Source organism: Pseudorca crassidens, chromosome 2, assembly GCF_039906515.1.
Source record: "Pseudorca crassidens isolate mPseCra1 chromosome 2, mPseCra1.hap1, whole genome shotgun sequence".
Lineage (NCBI taxonomy): Eukaryota > Metazoa > Chordata > Mammalia > Artiodactyla > Delphinidae > Pseudorca > Pseudorca crassidens.
In genome coordinates, this window is record NC_090297.1 from 48,024,336 (window position 1) to 48,049,544 (window position 25,209).

At 43.4% G+C, this 25,209-nt stretch overlaps 1 protein-coding gene across 2 annotated transcripts in view; it reads right to left on the reverse strand.

Moving 5' to 3' along the window:
- DAB1 (DAB adaptor protein 1) overlaps positions 1 to 25,209 on the reverse strand; it is a 1,170,471-nt gene that overhangs the window by 139,561 nt on the left and 1,005,701 nt on the right. For both annotated transcript variants that reach the window (XM_067726314.1, XM_067726315.1), the window contains exon 5: positions 4,361 to 4,500. In XM_067726314.1, the coding sequence (XP_067582415.1) occupies positions 4,361 to 4,500 (140 nt within the window). The remainder of the gene's footprint in view (positions 1 to 4,360; positions 4,501 to 25,209) is intronic.

Below are 25,209 nucleotides of genomic sequence, written 5' to 3' on the forward strand. Positions count from 1 at the left end.
ATTTCCTAAGAGTGAAGCGTGCACATACCGCACCTAGCATGGGGTGCAGCGTGCAAGGAGAGCTCAGCAAATGACTGTGACCATCACCTCTAATACTAATACTGATTCTACGAAGCAATGCCATGTGCTGGGCACTGTATGGAGTGACTGATGCAGGTGTCCCTAAGGGAGTTACACAGAGGCAGCATCTTGCTGGAGGATTTTATACACAGGGAAGGGGTCAGGCACGCCAGCCAGGGTTGATAGCCTGCCCTGTCCAGCTCAGGGGTTGCCGTGAGAATCCAATAAGACGATGCACAGGAAAGGACTCTGAGAAACCTCACCCAGCAGGGTGTATGCACACAATGGGATGACTGTGATCTCCAGGGAACACGTCAAGCAGGTGTGCAACCTGAATAGCTGAAAACCTAGAATGCTATTCCAGAAAGCTCCATGAACTAAACCTGGTCTCCAATCTCAGCCCTACTGGTTATCAGTTGTAGATCTTTGGGGGAAAACTCATCCTAGGTTTCACTTCTCCGAGGTAAGAAGGAGAATACAAATATCCTCCTCTGCCCTGCTTTGTGCCCAGAGACTGGCCCCTGTGGTCTTGCCAGGTCCTCTGAGCTTCCTGCCCTCTGGATGCCACCCAGGAAGGCACAGACGGGAGATCAGAGGGTGGAAGGAGAGAGGTCAGGGTATTTCATCTAGCCTCCTTCCCATCCTTGTTCTACAATCTCACTTGGCGAGGGAAGGGACTTTGTCCGCAATCTCGCCCTCCCTGGGTTCCAGTAAATAGATCTCATCCTAGGATGGTAACAGCTTCCCACTGTTTTTAGTTTCCAGTGCCTCACCAGCTCCTGTTTGCTACCTTAACCTTGCCTAACCTTTGTATGTCGCTCCTGCCTTAAAGTATCCTCATCTGACCTAGTCGGGCTGGGTGTTTCTTACAGGACCCTGACTAACAGATTTACTTAGGGCTCTGTAATCAGCCCATCTCTCCCATAGCTTCAACCACCACCATGTTGCCCGATACCTCTGAAAGTTGACTGCTTTGGAAGTCAATGATGTGGGGCTATGTAGCTTACTGGTAGGAGCTTAAACTCTAGTTGGGGAACCAGGATAGATTCAACGCAGATACAAAACAGAATAGAACAAAGCACTCGACTATATCTTATCAAACTCTGGACATCTGGAGATACAGGCTTGAATTCTGGGCTTATCCCAGATGAAATGAAGGTTCTGGGGCAAATCCTATAACTTCCGTGAGCCTCAGATTTTTTATTTACAAAACAGGGAAGCTAATAGCTACCTCATAAGAGCGAAAGAGATAATATATGTAAAAGTGCGTTGTTGACTAAATTAAAATACAATGACAATGAGGCTTCGCTGGTGGACAGGCAATGGCTCACTCATACTCACATTATGAATCCCCTCTTAAATCTCTATAATCCAAGAGAAAACTCTCTAAAACAGGAAGAGGCACCAGCTTCAGAAAGCCTAGCAAAGAAAAACAGATTAAAAAAATTTTTTTCTCCTATGGCCTGACATGAACAAGTGGGCCTTTTGCAAGGCTAACAGGCGTTTTGTACTTCTTTGTCTTTCCTTCCTGGGCAAGTGGCCAAATGGAGAATCGATCGTTTATGTTTCTGTGTTTCTTAAAGAAACACTACGGGGAGCAGAAATGTCAACATTCTGCTCTGCAACTTGCAAATAACGAAAGACGATTGTCTGGGAACCAAGAACCATCAAGTTCAGAGCATTTGACAGGAGCGTGTTATGGTTGGACCAACTCTCCAGGGCTTTGGGGACCTCACAGTTACAAGGGGTGACAGATGGGGTACTTTACTGCAGGTAACACCCCCCACCACCACCACACACACACGCCAAGGTCGGCAATCCTGGCCAGGCCTGGTACAGCTAGCCTGGCCCAGTGTTAATCCTGAGGGAGAACTTCAGGGCACACAGGCCAACTCCTGTCTCACATACGCTGAGACCTCCATGCTTCTATGAAAGCAGCTGTCAGTGAGGTGCTCTGTGACCCATGCCTGGTGAACGCTATCTACCAGGATGCTGGGGGAAGATGCACCAGCCTCTTTCTTGTTCTCAGCAGACTTGTGGCTCTGGGTGAGAACCAGGCCACCGGAGAGTTTCTTGATGTCTTTCAATTAATATTTGTCGAAAGCAAATCTCCATTTGCCTGGCCTCATACTCAGTAAGGAGCAACTTCAGCAAGAATCAAGATGCAGGCCTTTATCCCCATTCTTGACTAGGGTCTCCTTGGCTCAGTCTTTCTGGGTTCTCTCTCTGCAATCTACCCGCTGGTAGAGAGGTTGTGTTCTGGTCTGATCTCATGCGTGAATCACAGTCCTGCTCTGGGGCAGAGCAGGGGTCACGGTGGGTGAACATAGAACGTTGAAGTTATCCAACTACCCCACAAACCAAGTGGAATGGCCTGTCTCTTTCAAGGATGCCCTGTGGCTGTGTATCTATGTCACATCCTCCAGACCAGCATTTATCAGTCATGAAGCTGGAATTTAGAATTCTTCCTTTTGGACTCCTTTGTGTATTTATCACTCAGACTTGAACTTGGCAGAAGAAGGGGGCTCACTCCTGGACTGTCCTAAAATCTTATAACATTGCTTAATTATTATTATTATTTTAATATTTATTTATTTGGTTGCATCAGGTCTTAGTTGCGGCATGCAAACTCTTAGTTGCGGCATGCACGAGGGATCTAGTTCCCTGACCGGGGATCAAACCCGGGCCCCCTGCATTGGGAGCGTGGAGTCTTATCCACTGCACCACCAGGGAAGTCCCGCTTAATTATTTTTTATAAAAGGATACATTAACCTCTTCCAAGGAGACAATCTGTGAACTCATGATTTTAATGTCTTCTATACCTTTTTCTAGTATGCCTTGTAGTAGATTCATAACTATTAAAATAAAGTTTGCTGTGTAACAGCTAAAAAAAAAAAAGAAAGTAATGATACACAGTTTAGAAAATTAAGAGTTTTTAAAAAGAATGATTCCTACAGCCATACTACAGGGAGTCTTAGCATCTAATATACATGTTAAACTGTTGAGAAAATGTGTACAGTATAAAAAAAAATTAATACCTGTGCTTTATTAAGCATCTATCAAAGAAAAGACAATGTAGAGGGTGTTTTATAGATATTGTCTCATTTAATATTAGTAGGCATTTGGCCAGCCTTCTTTTCTTTTTTCTTTCCTTTTCTTTTCTTCCCTTTTTCTTACATTAAAAAAAATTACATTGACCAAGTTGTATCCTCAGGGACTATTAGAAGATAAGAAAAAATGCTCATGATGTATTATTAGGGAGAAAGAAAACAAGATATGAAACTATAAATAGTAATTCCAATTACACTACATATATGTGTATGGTTCATATACATATACACAAATGTATATAAAAATACAAAGAGAGAGTGTTAGTTACACACAAAAATGCTGATACTGATTTTTCTTTTTGTGGTGGGATTGTGGATAAGCTTAATTTTCCCTCATACTTTTCTGTACTTTCAAAATTTTTACAATGAGCATTTTTTGAATTCTATAATCAGGAAAATAATTAAATTATAGGTCTTAAATGCATAAGATAGCTTGTAAACTTCTTGCTAAATCATCTGTTTTTCTAATATTTTATATTACTTTTTAAAGAGACACAGACTACATGGAGACCAGAATCTGGGAACAAACAATGTTCAATTTTGTATGTTTTTAAAGGCTATTTAATAACATAATTTTCTTATTTTGCATATTAAAAATTTTCTCTATTTCTTTCTTAGTTTTCTCAGTGAAAAGCCTTCTTTAAAGCATTTAAAATCATCAATCTCTTCGTGATACCGCCAAATGTCAATATCTAGTTACATATCACTTTTTATAACATTTTCCCTTTAAAGTATTTGGGGGACATTGATAGAAATTTCAAGAATGAATAAAATCAGCTTCTTTATTAATATATCATCTTTTACCATATTCATCATATGGTGAAATATATAAAATTTATTCAAAAATCAAGTAGAAAATTTATAAAATCTGAGTGACAGCACAATTTGATGATTCTGTACTTTTATTTTTGCAGGCATCGCACAGTGAAGATACAATTGAATAACATGTGATATGTTCAAAAACTGTACAACAGGGGCTAGCAAAATACCTCCACATAGGAGATGCTCAACAAACATTTGCTAAATGATTGACATGTCCTCCCAATAAATAAATGCAGTGAGTCATCAGTGTACCAAGTAATATACCAGTATATGAATAAAAAAATATGTTTACCAGAATGACTGTAATCATTTCTTCCTCTCGGTCATATCAAACCCACACTATTTAAATTAAAATGCTTGTGCAGTACCTTGAGTTTCATCATGGAGTCTTGGCATAACTTGTCTCCCCGAGCTGCGGAAACCTCATCAATCCCGATCAGTTTGGCCTTGTACCGGACCCCTTCACCTTTAAACCTCTTTATCAAAGTGGCTTCACTGCGATCCTGACCTAGAAAGAGAGAAATGCAGGATTCAGATAAGTAGGTGTTCAGGGCCCATTGGCTTTAACTATCCGCAGCTCCGAGACTGGTTCTCTGGTTCACCTACATGCTATGGAAGTCAAATCATTAGACCACGGACAAAAGAATGGTAAGACTCCTGTATGCAAATTCTGGCTCTATCCTTTTAAATCCTCAGGCAAATTACACAGTTCTCTCTGAGACTCCATTTTCTCAGGGAGAAAAAAAAAAAAAAAAGAGTTAAAAATAACCAATCCCAAAGGGGCATTAAGATAAATAAACATGATGACACGTATAAAGTAGCCAATACGGATTTTGATACACACTAGGTCATCAACAAACGATCATCACCCACTAGGAGTTTATGTCTGACATTCTTGTTAGAATAGTATTAGCCCTGAGCCTCTCCAGCATTTCCAGCATTTAATATGACTTTGGCCCGGGTCCAAGACCCTCCTTACACCCAATTCCATGGGCTGTTTTACAGTGAGACTCCAGAGTAATTGCTTTGTATCAAGCAGTGACTCGGGGGCAATTATCAAAAAATGATTTTACAATGTCTCTTCTGTTAACTCATGCGTGTACAGAAAGAGGCTTCCATACTTCTTCGTACGGTGCGCCCACACCTCGTAACAGCTTTCTCAATCATTACTAGCATAATATTTTGCCGAGACACATCAACCAGAAGTTCAAACACATCCACATAAAATGAAGACAATAAAGTTACTGTGAACTGAGCACATCTTTCTTGTGAGATGTTTCATAAACTTTACCCCCTCTGCACAACGACTCAACCATATCCATTTCCCGGATGACAAAGATGAAGGTCACAGAGTTCAAATAGCTTGTCCACGTTCATATAGTTAGAAAAAAAAAAAAAAGAAAGAATACATAGGAATTCAAATCTCTAACTTCGGCAAACTCCCATCAAAGGAGTCACAGGTTGGGGCATTGCTTATGTGGTTCTTAAAACCTGGAATGCCCTAAGGCTTCTGATATTCACCTCCTGGAACATCACTAACTTCAACTTCTGATACCTCCTCTATCATGCCTTCTTTCATCAGTCTGACACTTAGATATGAGGACATTGGAGATAATTCAGCCCATTTCTTCTCTCCACATGATGGACAAACTGAGGCCTTTCCATTATGTGGGGTTGAGAATTATTTGAGGACACACTTAAAATAGACCAAAAAACAACAGCAATAGCTAACCATCATATAATGCTTTCCTATTGACGAAACATGGCTTGCATTTCATTCATTTATTCATTCATCCCATACTGAGCATCGCTTCCGTGCCAGATGCTATTACTCACTGGCAACAGATGAATGAGACAAAGTCTATGCCCCTAGAGGCTCAAGTTTTTGATGACTGCAAACAAAAATGTGTAGTGCTCTCTGCTAGATGTGTAAGAAGGTATAAGCTTTAGGGCCAGACATCCTCATTTCAAACCACGGCTCTCTCACTTGTAAGCCAACTAAACTATCTGCTAAGCCTCTGTTTCCTTAACTGTTGAATGAAGATTAAATATCTACTTTAGGAGTCATTATGAATAGTAACTTAAATAAGATAGTATGTGCAAAGCATGGATTCACATGGTAAGTTTTCTATAAATGGTAGTTGCTGCCCCTGTTATCAGCTCAGTAAAAGAAGCACATAGAAGAAACAAAGCTGAGGACAGGAAAACACAAAAGAAGGACGTCTGCATAGTCAGGCCTGGAACTGTCGTCCCCAAATCCCATTTGGTATTTTTTCTACCGCATCCTTGCTGACTTTTAGCATATTAAACTTCTTGAATTACTTTCCATAAGGCAAATATAACACATGGATGATTCGTCTGTATGTGTAATCAATGTAAAAATTAAGTCTCCGGGATCAGTGAGGGCAGATGTCAGAGACTAAGGCTAACAGCAAAGAGAAGAACATTTGCCTGATATACCCTATACGTACAGACATCCAGCTGTGAGCACCACAGGTCACCTCTCCCTGCATTATTATGCAAGATTTGGTAGGAGTGGCCTATGGTTTGATCTATTTCTTGGGAAGGTTATCTTACTCTACCTTATTCTATCGCAAATACCATCTCTGCCTCTTCAATTCCTGACACTATTTCAGTCGCTAATAGCACCCCTTTCACTATTTGGAACTTCCTCCAAAGTTTAAGTATAATAACAATACCAGGTAGGATTTATCATGTCCTGTACAAAGCTCATTATATGCACCAACTTGTTTAGCCCTGGAAATAATCCTAGAGGTAGGTACTATTACTTAGGTTTTATAGACAAGGATCTATATTGAAGGTTTGAGAGGCCAAGTAATTTGTCCAAACTCACTGAGTGGGACCTGAACCCAGATCTGCCTGATGCCAAAGCCCAGGCTTATGGTTTGCTTGTGTTCTGTGTCTTCAAGCCTGTTCTCTTAACCACGATGATTAACTGCTTCTCATCTATTCGACTTCCCTGTGAAGCCCCATCTAAACTTCTACCAAAACTCACCTGGCCCAAATCTGTTGATATTTAATACACTGGCAGCATTAAAACTCCATTGGAGAGATGGCTTGAAAATGGAAGAAACAGCTTCCAGCCTCCAGGTCATGTCCGAAAAATGTCCATAAGTCAGATACAAAGACAGCCTTAAGAAACATTTGTCAGGGCACAGAGCTCTGTTCAGGAGCATGCTTCATAAGAGGAAGCAGAGCTAGATCAGCTGAACGAGGGCAGAGATTAATAAGAAAATATTAGGTCATTTAGAGGAAAGTAGAGAGCCCAATTTAGATTAGGACCCAGGGCCAAGCTAATTTGTATGAAGGGCACTTATGCAGTAGATAATCCGGTTTCTCATTAAATGCTCCACCATTAAAAGGGTAATTTTTCATGAGCACATCTTGAGCAAGGTCTCAAATATGTAAGTTAAGAAATAAATAACAGAGATCAGAGCCATAACACTGTTCCTTCAGAGGCACATACGACTTGAGAGTGTGAAGGAGAGTGTCAATCTTCATGCATCCTAAGTTATCATGAATCCCCAGCCTATTTTGCTGAAAGCACCACTGACCCTCTGCTTCAGGATGGACAGGAGAAAGGTCATGTATTTAAGGAAAATCATCTATTATCGAGCATTTACGATACCAGTCATTGTGCCAAGAGTTTTACATGCAGTCTCTTATTTAATCCTCACATCTGCTCTTTGAGTTAGTCTCTGTCATGAGCCCTATTTTTATAGAAGGTGACACCAATGCCCAAAGCCAAGGGCATCGCCTGAATGTTTTTAGATAACAGCTTTATTGAGATTTAATTCCCATACCATTCAATTCCCTCTTTTAAAGTGTACAATTCAGTCGTTTTAGTACATTCATAGAGTTATACAACCATCACTGCTAGCTAATTTCATAACATTTTCATCAACCCAGAAAGAAACCCTGTACACATTAGTAGTTATTCCCCATCTTCCCCGAGCCCACCAGCCCTAGGCAACCACTAATCTACTTTCTGTCTCTATAGACTTGCCTGTTCTGGAGGCAAACTACATTTCATATAAATGGGATCATACAATAGGTGGTCCTTTGTGACTGGCTTCCTTCACTTAGCATCACATTTTCAAGATCATTCCATTTAATAGCATGTATCAGTACTTTGTCTTTTTCTTTCTGAATAATATTCCATTGTATGGATATACCATAACAGCTGATGGACATGTAACAGTTTCTATTTCTTTGCCATTAAGAATAGTGCTACAATGAACATTTCTGTACCAGTTTTTACATAGCCATATTTCTTCAATTCTCTTAGGATTACACCTAGAAGAGAAATTGCTGGGTCATATGGTACCTCTGTTTAACTTTTTGAAGAACTGTCAAGCTGTTTTTCCAAAGTGGCTCCAACAGTTTAGAATCCCACAAGCAAAGTATGAGGGTTCCAGTTTCTCCACCAGCTGTTCTTGCTACATCTCTTACTGTCTTTTTTTTTTTTTTAACTTTAGCCATCCTAGTAGGTGTTTAGTGAAATCTCCTCATTGTTGCAGTTTGCATTTTCCTCAGGACTAATGATACAGAGCATCTTTTCATGTGCTCATTGCCCATGTGCTTATCTTCTTTGGAGAAATGTCTATTCAAATATGACAGCCTGAATTTGAACCCAGGTCTCAAGCAAAATGTCATGCTTTTACCCATTAGGCTATGGGGTCTCCTGTGACCTGTCATAGCACTTACTACTTCTCGCTTTGTGTCACAGCTATTTGGATAGATGTCTGATGGAGCCTACAGTAAACTGGCAGATAGCTTTCTCTTAAGGCAAGTACATCACAAGCGCACACACCTCGCCTGATCTTCTCATCCCATGTCCCATTTAATCCTCCAGGGTTACTGAAAGGAGGCACTGCCATCATTGTATGGATAAAGACACTAAAGCCAGAGAGGTAACTAAAGTTATTTCAAGCTGAGCTGTGAACAGAGCTTCATCCTGTCGTACACTGAGGCCTGAGCTCCTCCACTGGGCGGCATGAGCTCTGGATTCAGAAGACCTGAGTTCAAGTGCCACCTCTCCCACCCCGCCCCTAATCGTGTTGCCTTAGGTAAGTTCCTTTACATGTCTTCCACGGCATCTTTCTCTGTTCAGTGCAGATAAGAACAGTTGCTCCCACATAGGGTCATTGTTTAGGTCAAAGAAATGACACACAGACAGCATGTAGGAGTGACAGGCAAACAGTAAGAGCTAGTCAGTGTTGGCCATTGTTATCTAGGTGCTCATACTTCCAGTTTGTCTGGGACAGTCCCTGTTTATACCTTTTGTCCTGACGCTATTATTACTAGCACCCCTCATTATTCTCAAACGTATCCCAGTCTGGATGGTGAATTGTGTGGTCACCCTAATTATATTATCATCATCTTTACAATGCACCGCCTCAGTGTTCTTTGTGCAAGGCACTGTGCTAGCTTTCTGTGGTACCTAGGTAAGTGAAAAGTGTCTCTTCTCCTGTCTGGAAGCCACAATTCAGAAGGAGACACACATAGCTTTACAAAATATGACCAGGACTGTGAATGTCATATAGAGCCGAGGGGAGGAGGAATTGTTTTCTGTCTGGTGAGGAGAGGATTAGCAACAGCTGCAGAGTTGAGATGCCGTTTGAGGGAGGCTGGTGAAAAAGCAGGGATTCAACAGGTAGAGAAGTAAGGGAGCTGCTTTCTAGAGGAACGAAGATTATGGTAATATTCAGAGACAGTGAGTAATTAGGTTAGACTGAGTGTTTCTCAACCCTAACTATGTTTTAGAATCATCTAGGCAGCTTTTATAAATATCACTCCACAGATTTTGATTACATTGATTTGGGGTAAGCCTGAGACAATCGATGTGCTTGCAAAGTACTGTGTTCAAACACATGGCTTGAGTGATGCTGACAAAGGCTGGAGGGGTCTAATCAATGAAGGGCTTTGGAAGCCAAGCTAAAGCTTTTGGGCTTTGTTCTTTAGGCCACAGGAGCTATTTATGTTATGGTCTGTTGTGAGGATTAGATTAAAACAACAGTGTAGCAACATTTGGGGAAGTATAAAGCTCTCTAGTGAGGGCTCACTATAAGTTCTAAGGTGCTAAAGATACAGCAGTGACCAAAATATATAAATATCCCTCTAGTCGTGGAGCTTACATTCTAGTGGAAATGTCAATAGATTATTGCAGTCATTTTCTAATTCTAGTTTAATGAAGAATCACCTGTTTAAAACACACACACACACACACCCCCCACACACAGACACAAAAAACCACATTCCTAAATCCCACCCATTGAGATTCTGAGCCTAGTGGGAGGGACACAGTAGACTGAGTTGATTCAGACTTTCATAATTCTGGAAGCTCACCAGGAACAGCAAGTGGTCGAACAGCAACCTTTTTATGTAGAAAACTTCTTTGGAGGTGCTATTTTTCAAACTGTGTCCTCAGAATGAGAATTTCAAAACAAAGTTTTGATTTGGGGTTTTCAAATTTATAATAATATTTTAAACATGTTACCAGTTCACAAAGGATAAAAATCAGTAATAATAAAAGACATTACGCAGCAAAGGTATTTTCATAGAGTTTTCTTTGTTTTCTTAAAAGCCCAAGACTTTCTTTTTAAATGTTTCCAAGGGATCTCCTTAAGTGGGAGAAACACTGTTCAGTTGCATTTGTGGCTGGCTGGGTATACATGCCTGGGAGACAGGGAGGGCCTGAGGGGCACCACCTCATTAGTGCTTTCCTACTCACATCAGAGGAAAGGAGCCTAAGCGGAATGGTTTGAAGATTTCTGCCCTGGTGCACTGGCTTTACTAGGTTCCATAAACAAGCAACAGTGATGAACAATCACTATAAGGGATGCTTTGTCAAGAATCTTAATCCAAAACTCTCCAAGTAATCTGAGAATTGAATTTTCAATATACCACTGATTGGAATTCCAAAGGAGGAAGATACAGGGTTTATGACTGGAAACCACATGCCATGGAAGAAAAGGAGTAACTGGCTGGGAAGTAAGGAGGCCTGGATTCAGGTGTGGTCTCTGTTCCTATACCTTCACCTATGGGATTATGTGTAAGTCATTTATCCTCTTGGAGGCTCAGCCTCCCCACGTACCAATGAGCATTCATAGAGAGAAAATGCTTTCCAGAGATCTCTGAGAGCTAACCGTCTATGATGACATTTAAAACTAATATTTAGAGACTCTAACCATGGCCAGAACTGTGTGCTGTGCTTTGTAGAGCTCAGCTTACTGTTAAGGCAATCGTATGTGGGTCCTATCCACATATTTTAGATCCAGAGCCAGAAATTCAGAGAGGTCATGTTGTTTAAATTGATTCACCTCGGTAAGTACTAGAGCCAGGATTTAATCCCAGGTCTGCCTGAGTCCACAGAAGAAGGTCTCCAGGGCATTTTTCTTTCTTTTTTTTTTTTTTTGTTTTTTTGTTTTAATCACATTTCTATCAGTAAAAGATTTTTGAGCATACAGCTCTAAAATAGGTATATTGCTGTATAACTAAAATGAACCTCCTTAAATATCCTGCAAGGCCCCCATAAATATGGTCCCTGTTGAACTCATCGACCTCATTTTGGACCACCCTCCCTTTTACTTTTCACATTCCTGCCACAGTGGCCTTCATCCTGATCCTCCAACAAGCCATGCTCTGAGCACACTGTGCTCTGCAGTTTTACACCTGTTGTTCTTTAGGCCTTGAAGCCACCACCCTTCCCTATCCTCCCCCCTCCTCTCCCCCCTCCCCTTCGACACCTGAGGTCTCAGCACAACGCCATGTGTCCAGGTGTCTCTATCCCAGAGGTCTACCTGGGATGTCCCCTCTGAGATGTGTCCACAGTATTCTCCTGATAATCCCCCTGCCTCCTTGCAACAAATTAATCTCATTTGTAATAATCCGTTTAAATTCCTCCTTCTCATTCCTCTGTAAGCTCCAGAAAGGCCTGGACTGTGTTAGATTTGTTAGCCAAGGTATCCCCGGAGCCTGGCATTTGCCTAACAAATAGACACATTTTCACTCAATTCACTCACAGCATCTATCACAGCACCAGGGCACCTCACTGACTTTGTCTTCATGCCTGTCTCCTCTACGTGTTAGCTCCCTGAGGGTGGGGGCAGGGATTGACTCATCTGTGTTCTCTGAACCTAGCATGGTGCTTGGCAGAAAGTGGACCCACAGTTCCCAGCTGTATTGAATAATTCAATACATGAATGCATTTATTTATTTATTCAAAAGAGGCTAGTGGACTCCCAGAGTCTGGATCACACTGAGAAAGTGTACAGGGTCACTACAAACCCCTTCCGTACAGACTTTATCTCAAATCCACTCCATGAGTCTGATTCACTAAGTCTTCAAGGAATAGAAGTCCTAACGGGATAAAGTAAATATCACACCTGCAGTTAGTTCACTGTTGACTGCACTTCATTCCATTAGGGAAGAGCGGTTCTCAGCCTCATCACAACCTGCTCATCTCATAACCCGGGAAATAACTCTGAATTTAAATGGAGACAGTCCTCAGGGCACCGAGTAAACTCCCCATTTTGCAAAGGCTTCAAGGATGCTGTCAGGAAGAACACCATGTCCCTGTCTTGGAGCAGAAGGCACTGCCAGCGTGGAGGTCCCACACTGGGAGTGACCTTGCAGAAACTTCAACAAAAACAAGCCTCTCTGTCAGAAGTCAGGAGCCCAAAGAAGCAGGCAATTAGCATTTTTCATGACACTGAGGCAGAGAGCCCACAGAATCGACTGGAGTCGTAATCAGTAATCAGTCTCCCACTCCAGGCCGTTCACTAAAGATGGCTAATGGCCAAACAAAAGAGATTTCACACCCAAGACTGTTCTCTCTTTATCTCCCCCACTCATCCCAGATAATGAGCATGGCCACAGAAACCCACACAAGAGCCAAGATTGTTTTTTTCTAATGTGGACAGTCTGGCTGTGGATCCTTTTAATTCTTTTAACTTTTGACAGTTACAGTATTTTCCTGTCTAGTAGAGGTCAACATCAAGATATTTCTTATATCGAGCTGAGTATTCACTCCTCTTTTTTAGATACTTAAACGTCTAAGGAAGTGTCTTAGCTGAGGCTGTTGTAACAAAATACCACACACTGGGTGGCTTAAATGACAGGCACAGATTTTTCATAGTTCTGGAGCCTGTGAAGTCCAAGATCAAGGTGCTGGCAGATTTGGTTCTGGGTAAGGTCCCTCTTTCTGGCTTGCAGATGGCTGCCCTCTTGTTGTATCCTCACTTAGTGGAGAGAAAGAGCATGTGCGAGAGCTCTGATCTCTCTTCCTCTTCTTATAAGGGCACTAATCCCACCAAGGGGGCCCCACCCTCATGACCTCATCTAACCCTAATTATCTCCTGAAGGTCCCACTTCCAATACCATCACACTGGCAGGTAGAGCTTCAGTACATGAATTTTAGAGGGTGTGGGGGGAGGAGACACAAACATTCAGTCTGTAACAGGGAGGCTAGAATGAGGAAGAAGGAAGAAAAAGCTGGATGATATCTGAAAACAAGGATGTCTGTCCCATTTCCACATACTGTCTTATTGAAAAGTCAGAACAACCTTGAAGGCAAAGACTGCATCCCATTCAGAGGAAGAGGGGACAGAAGCACAGGGAAGTAGGCTCAGCGGTACAAGGCCATACTGCCAGTGAGGGGCGCGGTTGCCTAACGCTGCGGTCAGAGGCGCGGCAGTAGTTCTGGGACCACCTGTGTGTGTGCGATTCTGGGAAAGGCGTTTAACTTTTGAGTGTTAGATTCTCCATCTGTACAAAACTATAGTTATTTGCACTCCTCTCTAGGACAGTTAGAAGAATTACATGAGACAATACACATTTGGCTCTTAGCACACTCCCTGGCACGTGGCAGTCTTTCAGTAAATATTTACTGCATTCCTCCTCCCCAAATAATATATTTCACATTAAGCACCAGTGGCCCAAAGCTAACCATAGCAAAGTCATACTGCATTAGAAGTGATGGTCCCAGCTGTTTGGTAACTTTTTTTTTTTTTTGGTTGCCTGGGAATAAGGGTGCAATTAGGAACAGGATGTTGCTTCCTGAAGGATAGAGGGAGATCACCTTATGAATTATTAACCCAGTACCCAAACTGAGACATCCTCCCTCCTTCTGCATATCTCTGAATTTACTAGGCCATCCATCTTGATGATAAGAAAATCTCAAAGAGGTTTCCCCCCACCCTCATCCCCCAGCCTAGCCAACATCATTCTATCCATTGCTGAGAGAGCTCTATTGTCTGTTAGGTTGTCCAATGTAAGAACAGATTGTGGGGGGAATTTCAGGGCCCAGGAGCAGAGATATCTTAGTTTACTTAGAATTCTATCTTGCCGTTATCCAGGTGTTGATTTGCAATGGACAGGAAATTATGTATGCTGACTGTGTAGGGGAGAATGCTGATTTTTGTGTAATTAACTAGCTGGGTAGTGGGCAGAACAAGGGGAATGACACACTTAGGGGGCTGCTAAAAGGCACTTTTATGAACATGGTTGCTGTCATCATTGCTAAAAGGTAAACTAATTCAAAAGCTAAAATAATATTCAACCTATGACTCATACACACATTTTCTTTACAAGTTCTCCTCTCTGGTACTTCTGGAAAGAACTCTGTATAAAGGATATCTGGCATCCATGGGCACCTTTCTGTAGAAAACCAAGTCGTAAGATTCCAGAGATTCTAATGTGAGGGCCTGGCAATCTGCATTTTCAAAGTTTGGCCAATGATTCTGAGGCAGAGTCAGATTACGAACCACAGAAGTACAAGGCAGGATCCTTTGGTGACCCCACCTGTGACCCAATTCTTATGCTCTGACGGTTGGGCCTCCTTTCAATTTCCTAGTAGACAAAGGTCTATTAGTATTTACTTGGTTCTCCTTTTCTGCGAGCTGTTATTTAATTTTAAAAATCTATTATAAAAATGGTATGACATCATTAATAAGCTCAATAACAGAAGAAAACAATCATTGGCCACGTCATGCCACTCCAACAGATCCTTAGCCCAACAATTGCCTAGCACTGTCCTTGCAAACACCACTTTAAAGTCTCTGTGAAGGGAAACTGAAGAGACTACCATGCTAAGTAAGTGTGGGGTGTGCATCGTGCTCCACGTGGTGACGCCTGGTGCAGCAGAGCATGTTGAGGCAGGAAGGACCCAGGCCCGGGAATCCCCCTAGCTGGACTGTAAGCTCCTGGAGGGCTGGCATTGTCTTCTGTTGTCCTCTCTGTGCATCTCAAACAACTAGGACAGTGCCTGGCATTGAGAGGGTGCTCAAGAAATAGTTGCTGAAGAAGGAAGTATACCGAATAAGGGAAAGTGCTCTCACTTTCCTTACCCAGAGTTTCCAACACCCTCCCCCAAACATGTAGACATACTTTTTTCTAACTTTGGAAAGTCAAGCTTAAGTTTTCATCACGGTGCCCAAAGTCTCAGGTGCTATTAAACAGGCTAGTGGCACTACAACCCCTAGCAACGTTTCTCGAACACAAGTCAGGTATAATAGAAAAATAGCCAATCATACCTCCATGTAAGAGGAAGAAGCCGTGAGACAGAAAAAGGGAGAAACCTTCCAGTTTTAAGATTATAAAGACGTCTATAACCCTCCATTGCCGAGTCCTTCTGAAGTCTTCCATGAAGGCCTGGGAGCTTGGTATATCCTGCTAACTTGGGCCTGTCGAGGACTAACCAGCCTGGCTTCTAACCTGCAGCTTTCCTTGTTCACACTTGCTTACCGGGAGCCTAAGGATGGTACACACCATTCGCTTTCTCAGGTCTTTGTATGGCTGGGCTTGGGTCTTTTTCCTAGTGGCCAAGGGGCAGCGAAGGTAAAGCCAGTATGTGCTGCCACTAAGGGTGTAAGGGAATGCACCAGGTGTGCAATATTTTAGCTCATGTTGATGCCACAGTGCAAGGCACGGAATGGGCTTTAAACAATATATATGTTCCCCTTCATTGTCCTCTTATCCCTCACAACCTAGCGTGACATGCACTATTAGTCCCTTCTTACAGATGGGAAAATTGAGGCTCCAAGAGGTAAAGACTGGCCCAAGCCCACAGAGCTCAGAAAAGGCAGAGCCAGGAGTGCTGAAAAGTCAATGGAGTTAATCCAAATAAGTTTTAAGGCAAACAGGTGGATGCAGAGAACAGAGCAGTGGTTCCCAGAGGGGAAGGGGCTGGAGGGAGGGAAAAATGGGTAAAGGGAATCAACTATATGGTGATGGATGGAAAGTTTTGGCGGTGAGCACACTGTAGCATATATAGAAGTACAATTATAAGGTTGGATACATGAAACTTATATAATGTTATAAACCAATGTTACCCCAATAAGACACTAAAAGAAAAACAAACGCAAAAACCAAAACAGAACAAAAGTTTTAAGGAAGAGAATGTGCAACTTGAGGCTGGGTAAGAAATAGGATTGCAGAAGGCAGGGGAAGGACAGGTCTGAATCCACAGTCATTGAATTGATTTTTGTCTCTGTCATTTGCAACAGAAAGGGTCCTATTATGGTTGTGGTGCGGCGGGGATGAAGGCAAGACAGGATGACGCACATAAGGGTGGGGGAGCAGCAGGATGATGCAGGGGAAAGAACACAGTCCAGGAGAGACCTGGGTCCTCAGCTCTTTGTCATTCGGAGCCTCCTGGCCTGGCGCAAGTCACTTCATCTCTCCGCAAACGACATTAATAACGTTCCTCCTGCAGGATTACTGTAAGAACTCTATGCGAGCATATGTGTGAAGCACCCAACACAGCGGTACAGCTCCTGGACGGTATCATATGTTGACAATATTTTCACTTCCTTTTCTGTGAACTGCAGGCTACATGTGGTGTGTCTCCCAGACCCAGCTTTAGGTCTGAAGACTCATCCCCCAGCTGACATGCTGACCCAGGAAGGCTCTTGGGTGAGCTGCTGTCAGGGAACTCTCCTCCACCAAAGCGTAACCTCACCCAAGGCCATGTTCCCCTCACCTCGCTTCCCACCGCCCCCTGAAGCTTGCATCCAATCGATAACTGGATTAGAAGAGGCTGAGTATAAAAACCCAAGCCCCAAGCCTCAGTTGGGGACGACACTGAAGGCCACTCAGGAGCTCCCTGTGGAAGAGTGAGATCAGCTGGGGCCTCTGTTGCAGCTGCGGCAGGGTTCAACTCCCCCCTCTGCTCAGCCCTGCTACCCGTACACCCCATCGGTGTTGATTCTGAAGGCACTTCCCCAATAAGCTTCCTATAGCAAATCTGCATCTCCACCCCTGGTTTCCTGGGAACTCGACGGAAGACAGTACAAAGTCAGTGCATTTGAGGGAGAGAGTTCTGATGGACGATAGAGAGGGGGTCTTGATGTGGAGAAGCAAGCTAGCACGTGCCTGCAATAATCCAAGAGTGACGGGAAGAGGGCTCCGGGGTGGGTGGGGGGGTCGTGCCGAGTGCCCCAATGATGTAACCTGCTTTGATGTTCCATGACGCTAAGCCTAAGCAAGAGGGCAAATCCAGATCTAACGCTGTCTCACCAAATGCAACTCAAAGGCCTCTGGCAAAACTGTGGAGTGTTTGCCAGCCGTCGCGGGCAGCTGAGTCTGTCAGAGTGCGCGGGGCGATCCTCACCGCCACCAGAACTGGGAGGTACAGTGGGTTTCCTTTTCGAAAGTTCACAACTTGTCTCCCTTTGGCAAATGCACATCATAGCAGATATTAGGCGTCTACAAAGCCCTGGGAGCTGATGACAAGCGAAGATGATCTTGTTTTCCAATGAAAAAATAACAGATAACGTTTTTAAACTTTCTCTATTTCCATTCTATAAAACAACTGTTTTTTTTTTTTCTTTCCAATTACAAAGAGGAACATGCTCAAATCTTAAAATTTGGAAAACGCAGGAGAGGAAAAAGAGGGAAAGTTATCCAGAATAACTTCCAGGGATATCTGTGGCTGCATTTGAGTATATGCCCTTCCAAACTTTTTCCTAAGTATACACACACAAATGCACATTCCTCAAAAATGTTTTCACACTGTACAACTGTACTTGCTTCTTCCATTTGGCAGGGCAGTGCATCTTTTCTTCCATATTAATATTTCTTGGGACATGATTCTTAGTGGCTGCCTGACATCCCCATTTTATAGATGTAGCGTAATTTATCTAACCAACCCCTTATCATTGGACAGTTAAGATCTTTCCAATTAAAACAGTGCAAAGAGATATAATGCTGAGAACTCCTCCTGAAGACAGTAGGAAGATGGATTTTTCCCTGTGAGAACGCCTCCATGGAGTCTTTCTACATGTATCAGAGTTGACACTTCATTATTCCCGCCGTCCTTCTTCCACTCCAGAGACGTGTGTGGGCTCCAAACAGACAAATGTGTGAACACAGATGCGAAACTTACCTCTCCCAATGTTCTTCATTGGGGGAAACAATGAGGGCGAAGGAAGGAAGTCTGTAGGATTTGGATTACACATGAACCCCTGTAATCTCTGGACATGCTGCCCACGGAAAGCCAGATGACTGAGAGCACAGAGAGAAGCGGGAGAGTGGGATTTAGTCGGTGAGCTGAGGTCACAGCGGAGCGCAGGACAGTTGAAACCCCCAGTTTGAAGTTCTCACCCCACGTGTGTGAACGCTCGGCATTTGAAAGCCTGCTCTTGGACCCAGACAGAGGTTAATTAAGCCACAAATGAACGAGGGTTTCTACTTTCACGTGCAGCCTGCCACTGGCTGAGAACTTTCTTCTGCAGCAACTACAACTTTCACGCGGTCATCTCCATTAGAAAAAAAAAGAAAAGAAAAGAAAAGAAGAGGGTTTAATTGGGCCTCTCTGCTGCCAACTTGCTTGCAGACTATTTTTTTAAGGGAGATTACTTTGGTCCGGGAAGATTCTGGTGGGAGCGAGACCCACACTTTATCTTCCATCTGCCTTCTAAACAAGAGGGCTGTGTATGCTATCGACTGATTAACTGATTTCTTTAGAGTACAAAGGAGTATTTGTGATGAAGACAACAGACAGGGAAAATCAATTATTTACTGAGGAGGCTGCGATATAAGTTACATTTGATTAAACTCAGAGATAAATCCCAGTGATGGAGGGTTTAAGTGGAATGTGCTGGAATAGACAGTGACTAAGTGCCCCCCCCGACATTGCCAGTAATGAATGCAAGGGTACAGGCCCCACCCCGACGCCCCTGGATTTCTAACACAGGCAGCCTAATAGTCATGCATTCATGCCACAAACATGTGTTGAATGCCTACTACATAGCACTGGCCCAGGTCCCAGGGAAGAGTCATAGACAAGAGAGAGAAAGCTCCTGCTCTCCTAGAGCTTCTCATCTGAAGGGGAAAGGAAGAGAATTAGCCGGTAAATAAATAATGAACGAGATCCTTCCAGAGAGTGGTAAGTGTTATGAAGATGATGAAACAGTTTGATGAGATGAAGAGTGACTGGGGGCAGGGTGGGGAACAATTAATTTCGACAGGCTGGTCCAGGAAGGCATTGCTGGAGAAATGACATTTGAAAGGGGATGTGAACAACGAGTAAAGGGCAGTCATGCCGAGAGGGAGTGTGTTTGGCCTGTTTACAAAACAGAAAGAAGCTAGTGTGATGGGAGCAGAACCAGGGAGGAAGGGATGGGAGCGGCACAGGAAAGAGGGAGGCAGGGCTCCTTCATGTGTCGCTTTAGAAGGTCAGGTAAGGAGTGTGGATTCAGTTCTAAGCCCAGCGAAACACCATAGTAGGGCGGGGGCAAGCGGGGTTATGCAGGTAAATGGCCGCATTTATTTTTTTAAACATCTTTATTGGAGTGTAATTGCTTTACAACGGTGTGTTAGTTCCTGCTGTATAACAGATTGAATCAGCCATACGTATACATATATCCCCATATCTCCTCCCTCTTGCGTCTCCCTCCCACCCTCCCTATCCCACCCCTCTAGGTGGTCACAAAGCACTGAGCTGATCTCCCTGTGCCATGCAGCTGCTTCCCACTAGCTACCTATTTTACACTTGGTAGTGTATATATGTCCATGCCACTCTCTCACTTCGTCCCAGCTTACCCTTCCCCCTCCCCATGTCCTCAAGTCCATTCTCTACATCTGCGTCTTTATTCCTGTCCTGTATGGCCGCATTTTGTAATGATTTCTCCGACTGCTCTTTGGCAAAAGGGGGTGAAGTCGAAGCAGGCGGTATCATAGTGATCCAGGTGAGAGAGGAGACAAGGAGGGTGGATTAAGACGTAGAGAAATGGGCTCAATCAAAACAGACACTGCAGGAAGAGCAGACAGGGCTCATTCATAGATTGTCTGTGGGAGAGACAGGAAAAGGGAGGAATCAAGTATGACTCTTGAACTTGGCTTATGGACCCTGAGTGGAAGGCAGTGTCTCTTCCTGAGACAAAGCCATTCCAACCAGTGATGGAGACAAAGCCAAAGGAACCGGGTGACTTCATGTTCCCTTCAAGGCCTGTGTGGAGCGTGTGCAGGATTCGGGAGAGGACAGAGGCAACCTCCTGTTGCCTGTTCTGCCACGAGGGCCCCAGGCCCCACTACGTCACAGTAAGTTCCTTATTTACAGTATGGAATAGACAAGACCTACCTGGATGTTTAGGAATGTACCCTGGATGTGTGGCAGTGGTCCATCTGACATAGAGGTGCTCCATAAATATGAGTTCTTTCCACACCAGTTTAAATGTAGCCCGAGAGTTCAGACTGAACCATGTCAATGCTGAAAAACCATGGCTTCTTCTGAGCATGACATCATCATATATGATGACATCATCATATCGGTGACATCATCACCGATTTTCTTCTTTTTTACTGCTTTTGTCTCACTGACTATGTGAGAGTTGGGACCTGGCCTCATTCATCAAGACTAGACAAGTTTTAAGATATCTGTCCAATCTCAGTGATTGAACCCCCAGCTGACCGCTCTCTCCCACAAAGCGGTATCATCACAGCGGCCGTGTTTATACAACATGACCCGACCCTCTGGCCCCTCTTGATTGAACCAGATGGTGACACCTGGGCCAAGCTGTGTTGATCAGAGCCCCATCCTTGGGAACTGAGAATTGAAGCAGAGAAAGGAGTCCATCTTTCCTTGTGACTAGATTATAGAATTCTGGGTGGCCAACTTTTCCTGCCATTGGCCTAGGTAAGTGAAAGGCCAATCATATAAAAAGCCAAGGGAAAAGATGCTCTGGAAGAAGTGACCACAGAGAGAAATTACTGTTGGGGTCCTTACTGATTGAAAATTCCTGGTTCATCTTTCCAGAGGCTCAGCTCACACATGCCCTTCCTTAGGTCTGTGAGACAACTCTCAGTCCTTAGGATGTGTCCCTCTGTTATATTCAAGTCCATTCAAGTTGACTTGCATTACTTGCAACAACAAAGCTTTCATTAATAATGGATGTGAATTTCTGTACATCTGGCTCCTGGCCCACCTCTGCGTGGCCAGGAGACGGTCACTAAATGCTTGCCGAAGGGAAGGGATGTAGATGGTGGTACCCGGGTCACTGCCCCAGGGAACGTGTTCTATCTCTGATGCTCTCTCCCTAGCGTCATACCTGCTAATACAGTCACGAGAAGAGAAAGAATGTGGATTTTGATGATCTCTCCCCTGCTGTCATCACCAAGATCTCAAACCTCAAATTGCTTAATTTTGTAGTTTATCTCCCTGGAGATTAACTTTAGCTTTCAGTTAATTTAATAGGTAAGAGCCAATTATCTTCTAAGCAACTTCTTTTTGTCTCCTTTCTGCCAACAAGGAAAAACAGACAAGTCTTTTCCATCGGGTAACAAAAGCATGAACGCCTACACAGCCTTGCTAATTTCAACAAAGCACCTCCCTTCCAAGGAGCTCAATATGGTTGCAAGCACAGCCCTAATGCTTCTTAAACTACTGTAGTAAAGTGCCAGGGAGAAAATGTGACAAGTGTTGATCATCAGCAATAATAAGATATAATGGATCAGTGGAAAACAGAAATAAGTATTAAATCTTTTTTAGTTTAATTCAGCCAACACCTTGTGAGCATCGTTTATGTAACTGACATCCCGGGGCTGGAGCTGCCCACATATTAAACATCTGCTATGTTCCAGGTACAGTGATAAACATTTTTGCATACATTACTTTTCATTTAGTTCATACAACAGCCCTAAGGGGTACTATGACCTCCCTTTGTGCAGATGAGGATACAGGTTTCTGAGGTCAAGAAACCTGCCCAGAGTTCACACAGCCAATAAGAAGATGTGATCCACCAGGATTCACTCCAGCTATGTTTGTTTCCACATCCGTCTGTGTTCTCCACTCTACCTACGTCATCTCCCTGAGGAGATGAGTAAATGGAATTACTCCCTTTAAGAAGTCCCCAGTCTAACGGAAGAAACACAGTTTCATAAAAAGGCGGTGTCTCATAAATGAAGGTGCCACCAATGTACTAAGAGAGGAACAGGGAAGAATCCTACATTCTGATGGGTGGGACAGGGCTGGCTGCATGGGCAGTTCCGTGTGGGACTGTGGGATGCAAAGCCTTCCAGAGCAAATCTTTTAAGGTTTCCTGACAAAATAGATATATTCATCATTGCACACTTAGTAAGGCCCAGGGAAGTGGTGACAAACATCATAACTGAGGACCAATTATGCACTGTTTATGCCGTCAATGACACTATGAGGGGGGGTATTATTATTTTTTCAATTTTAGAGATGAAGAAAGCAGCGTTCCCGGTGGGTAGGTGATTTCTTCCATGTCACATAATCTTCATTTGGCTGCCAATTATTTCAAACCCAGGCCTTTGTGACACTAAATAATGTACCTTCCCTGCTAGGCCATGTCTTCCAAAGAATGGAAAGACAAAAAAGAAGAAACAACAGAGCTACAAATTATAGATGGCAATAAATTATAAGGCCTTTCTCTACCCTCAAGGAATTTACAGTCGAGTCAGGGAAGTAATACATAAACCTCTTAAAACTGAAACAAAGAATCAAGATAGGAAAACAAGTTAAGAACACTAGAAGTCATGGCCCAGGTTGGCCCAGGAATAACCAGCATATATATTATACTGAGTATTGTCCTAGGGATTTGGAGGAGGGAAACAGGACTTTGAAGCAAGGTCCTTGGAGGAAGTTTTCAGGGAGAGGTGGGACTAAAGCCAGGTCTCAAATGATACGCATGATTTACGTGAAGTGGGGGATGGAGGAAGAGCCTCCACCACGGTTAAAGGCAAAAGCAAGATCAGAAAAGTCGCAAAGGAGCCTTTATCTGACTCTGCACAGTAGTAACTGCTCCACATTATTGGGCATCCCTCCTGAGCCAGGAATGGTACTAGGCACATGACAGATGATGCCTACGTACAGAAGATACACTGGCACTCAGAGAGGGGCATGAGTTGTCCAAGTCAGACAGCCAGCAAGAGGGCTGCATTCAGTGGTGCCCGTCTGACTCCAAGGTTCATGCTCTTTCCACTACGATCCACCACATGTGAAGTCTGGGCTCAGATTCTGGAGGGTTGTGAAGCCCAGGTCAGACTTTTTCTGTGGGTGTTCAGGATGTCTTTGTTCAGGGACATGATTATGACATGGTCAGAGCTACATTATGGGCCGGAACTCAGTCTTTTACCCCCATTTTAGGAAAGGACTCAGTGACAAGTGAAGCCTCTCAAAGGCAACCAGGACCTGGACAATCTACAAACTGACTTATCTGGTTCCAAAGCCACTAAAAATGCCACAGCAACAGGCCACTAAGGAGTCGATGACATGGGATGTGCTCTCATGAAGGCCGCCTCATCAAGGAATTATTATTGCAATGGTCCTCTCTCCACGCTCACTCTCCTTAGCCCCTCCATACAAGTGGACATCTCACTGCCTCCTCTTTCTTGAAGAAGTCACTCTTCTTATGCTTCTGTGACCATTTTGGTTCTCCTCCTTCCCTAACCAGTGCATCCTTTCTTTCCAGATCCTTAACAGAGGTTTTCTCTAACATTCTGACCAGGGTCTTTATTTCGTACTTGACAATCTCACCCTCTCCTACGTGACACCTTTGTCAACATATTTATCTTCAACGCCTCTCCTAGGCCCCGTCCATGCCCACCTTCTCATCTGCCTTCTAAATTGTGGCATCTAAATTTCTTACAATGAATGGAATGTAATATGTACAGAACTGAGATGAGCAATTTCTCCTTTACTCAGACTGGCTCTTCCGTTTCAGTGCCAAGTACCACTGCCACCTCCCCACCACCATCCCCCAGGAAGCCTCACCAGGCCAAGTTTATGTGCAGTCGCTGTACAACCTAACTATTCGTTTATGGCAACAACGGCGACAACACCCAGCACACTGTGCAATTACTCGCAGGTCTGATGTACCACTTGTGATTCTTATTCATAATTGAGTCTTCAGTGTCTAAGACGGTGCCCAGTGCAATGCAGATAACATGTGTCAAATAAATGAATGTCACGGGCAGTCTCTCCTTCACCCAGGTAGAAACTCTGGAGAGACTTTCATCTCCCTTTCACCTTACTGTGGCTTTCACACAGGTTCTAAGAATTGTAAATGATATTTCTAAAATATCCTCACTGTCACCACATTTATTCTGGTCCTTATACCTCCCCCTAGATAATTCCATGGTACCCTGGTTGACCTGACAGTTTTTCAAGTAAACTGGTTTACCTGACGATTTTTCCCTACTCCAGTCAATCTGATAGAGAACTGTAAGATGCTCTTCAGACAATATACATTTATAAATGTCATTCCATTATTCACAAGTCTTCAAAGGTTCCCCTTCCCTCCAAACAAAATGAAACAGAAATTTCTCATTCATTGATTCAATGTTTCATCAAGTATTTACCGTACACCTACTTGCTAAGCATTGGGGAGCTAGAGGCGAGCTTTATGGACACATTCCCTGCCCTTGTGAAGACCACAGTCTTTTCAATTAGAAAGAAAACCCATTTTTAATTCCTCACTCCCATTTTCCCCAAGATAAGATCCTGGCATCAGTCAAATAAAGCCCATTGGAACCCAGGTCCCCAAATATATCCTCCATGTTTGCACACCTGTGCATTTTCCTTCACGTTTCCTTTGTCACGAGCAAGAGCCTCTCTTACCCCACCAGTCCAAAATGTTGAGAGTCTTCCCTCCTGGTTCTCTCTTATGTGATGAATTGAGTTCCTTCCAAAATGCTATTTTTCCCTTGATGTCTCTCCCTCAATCTATGAATT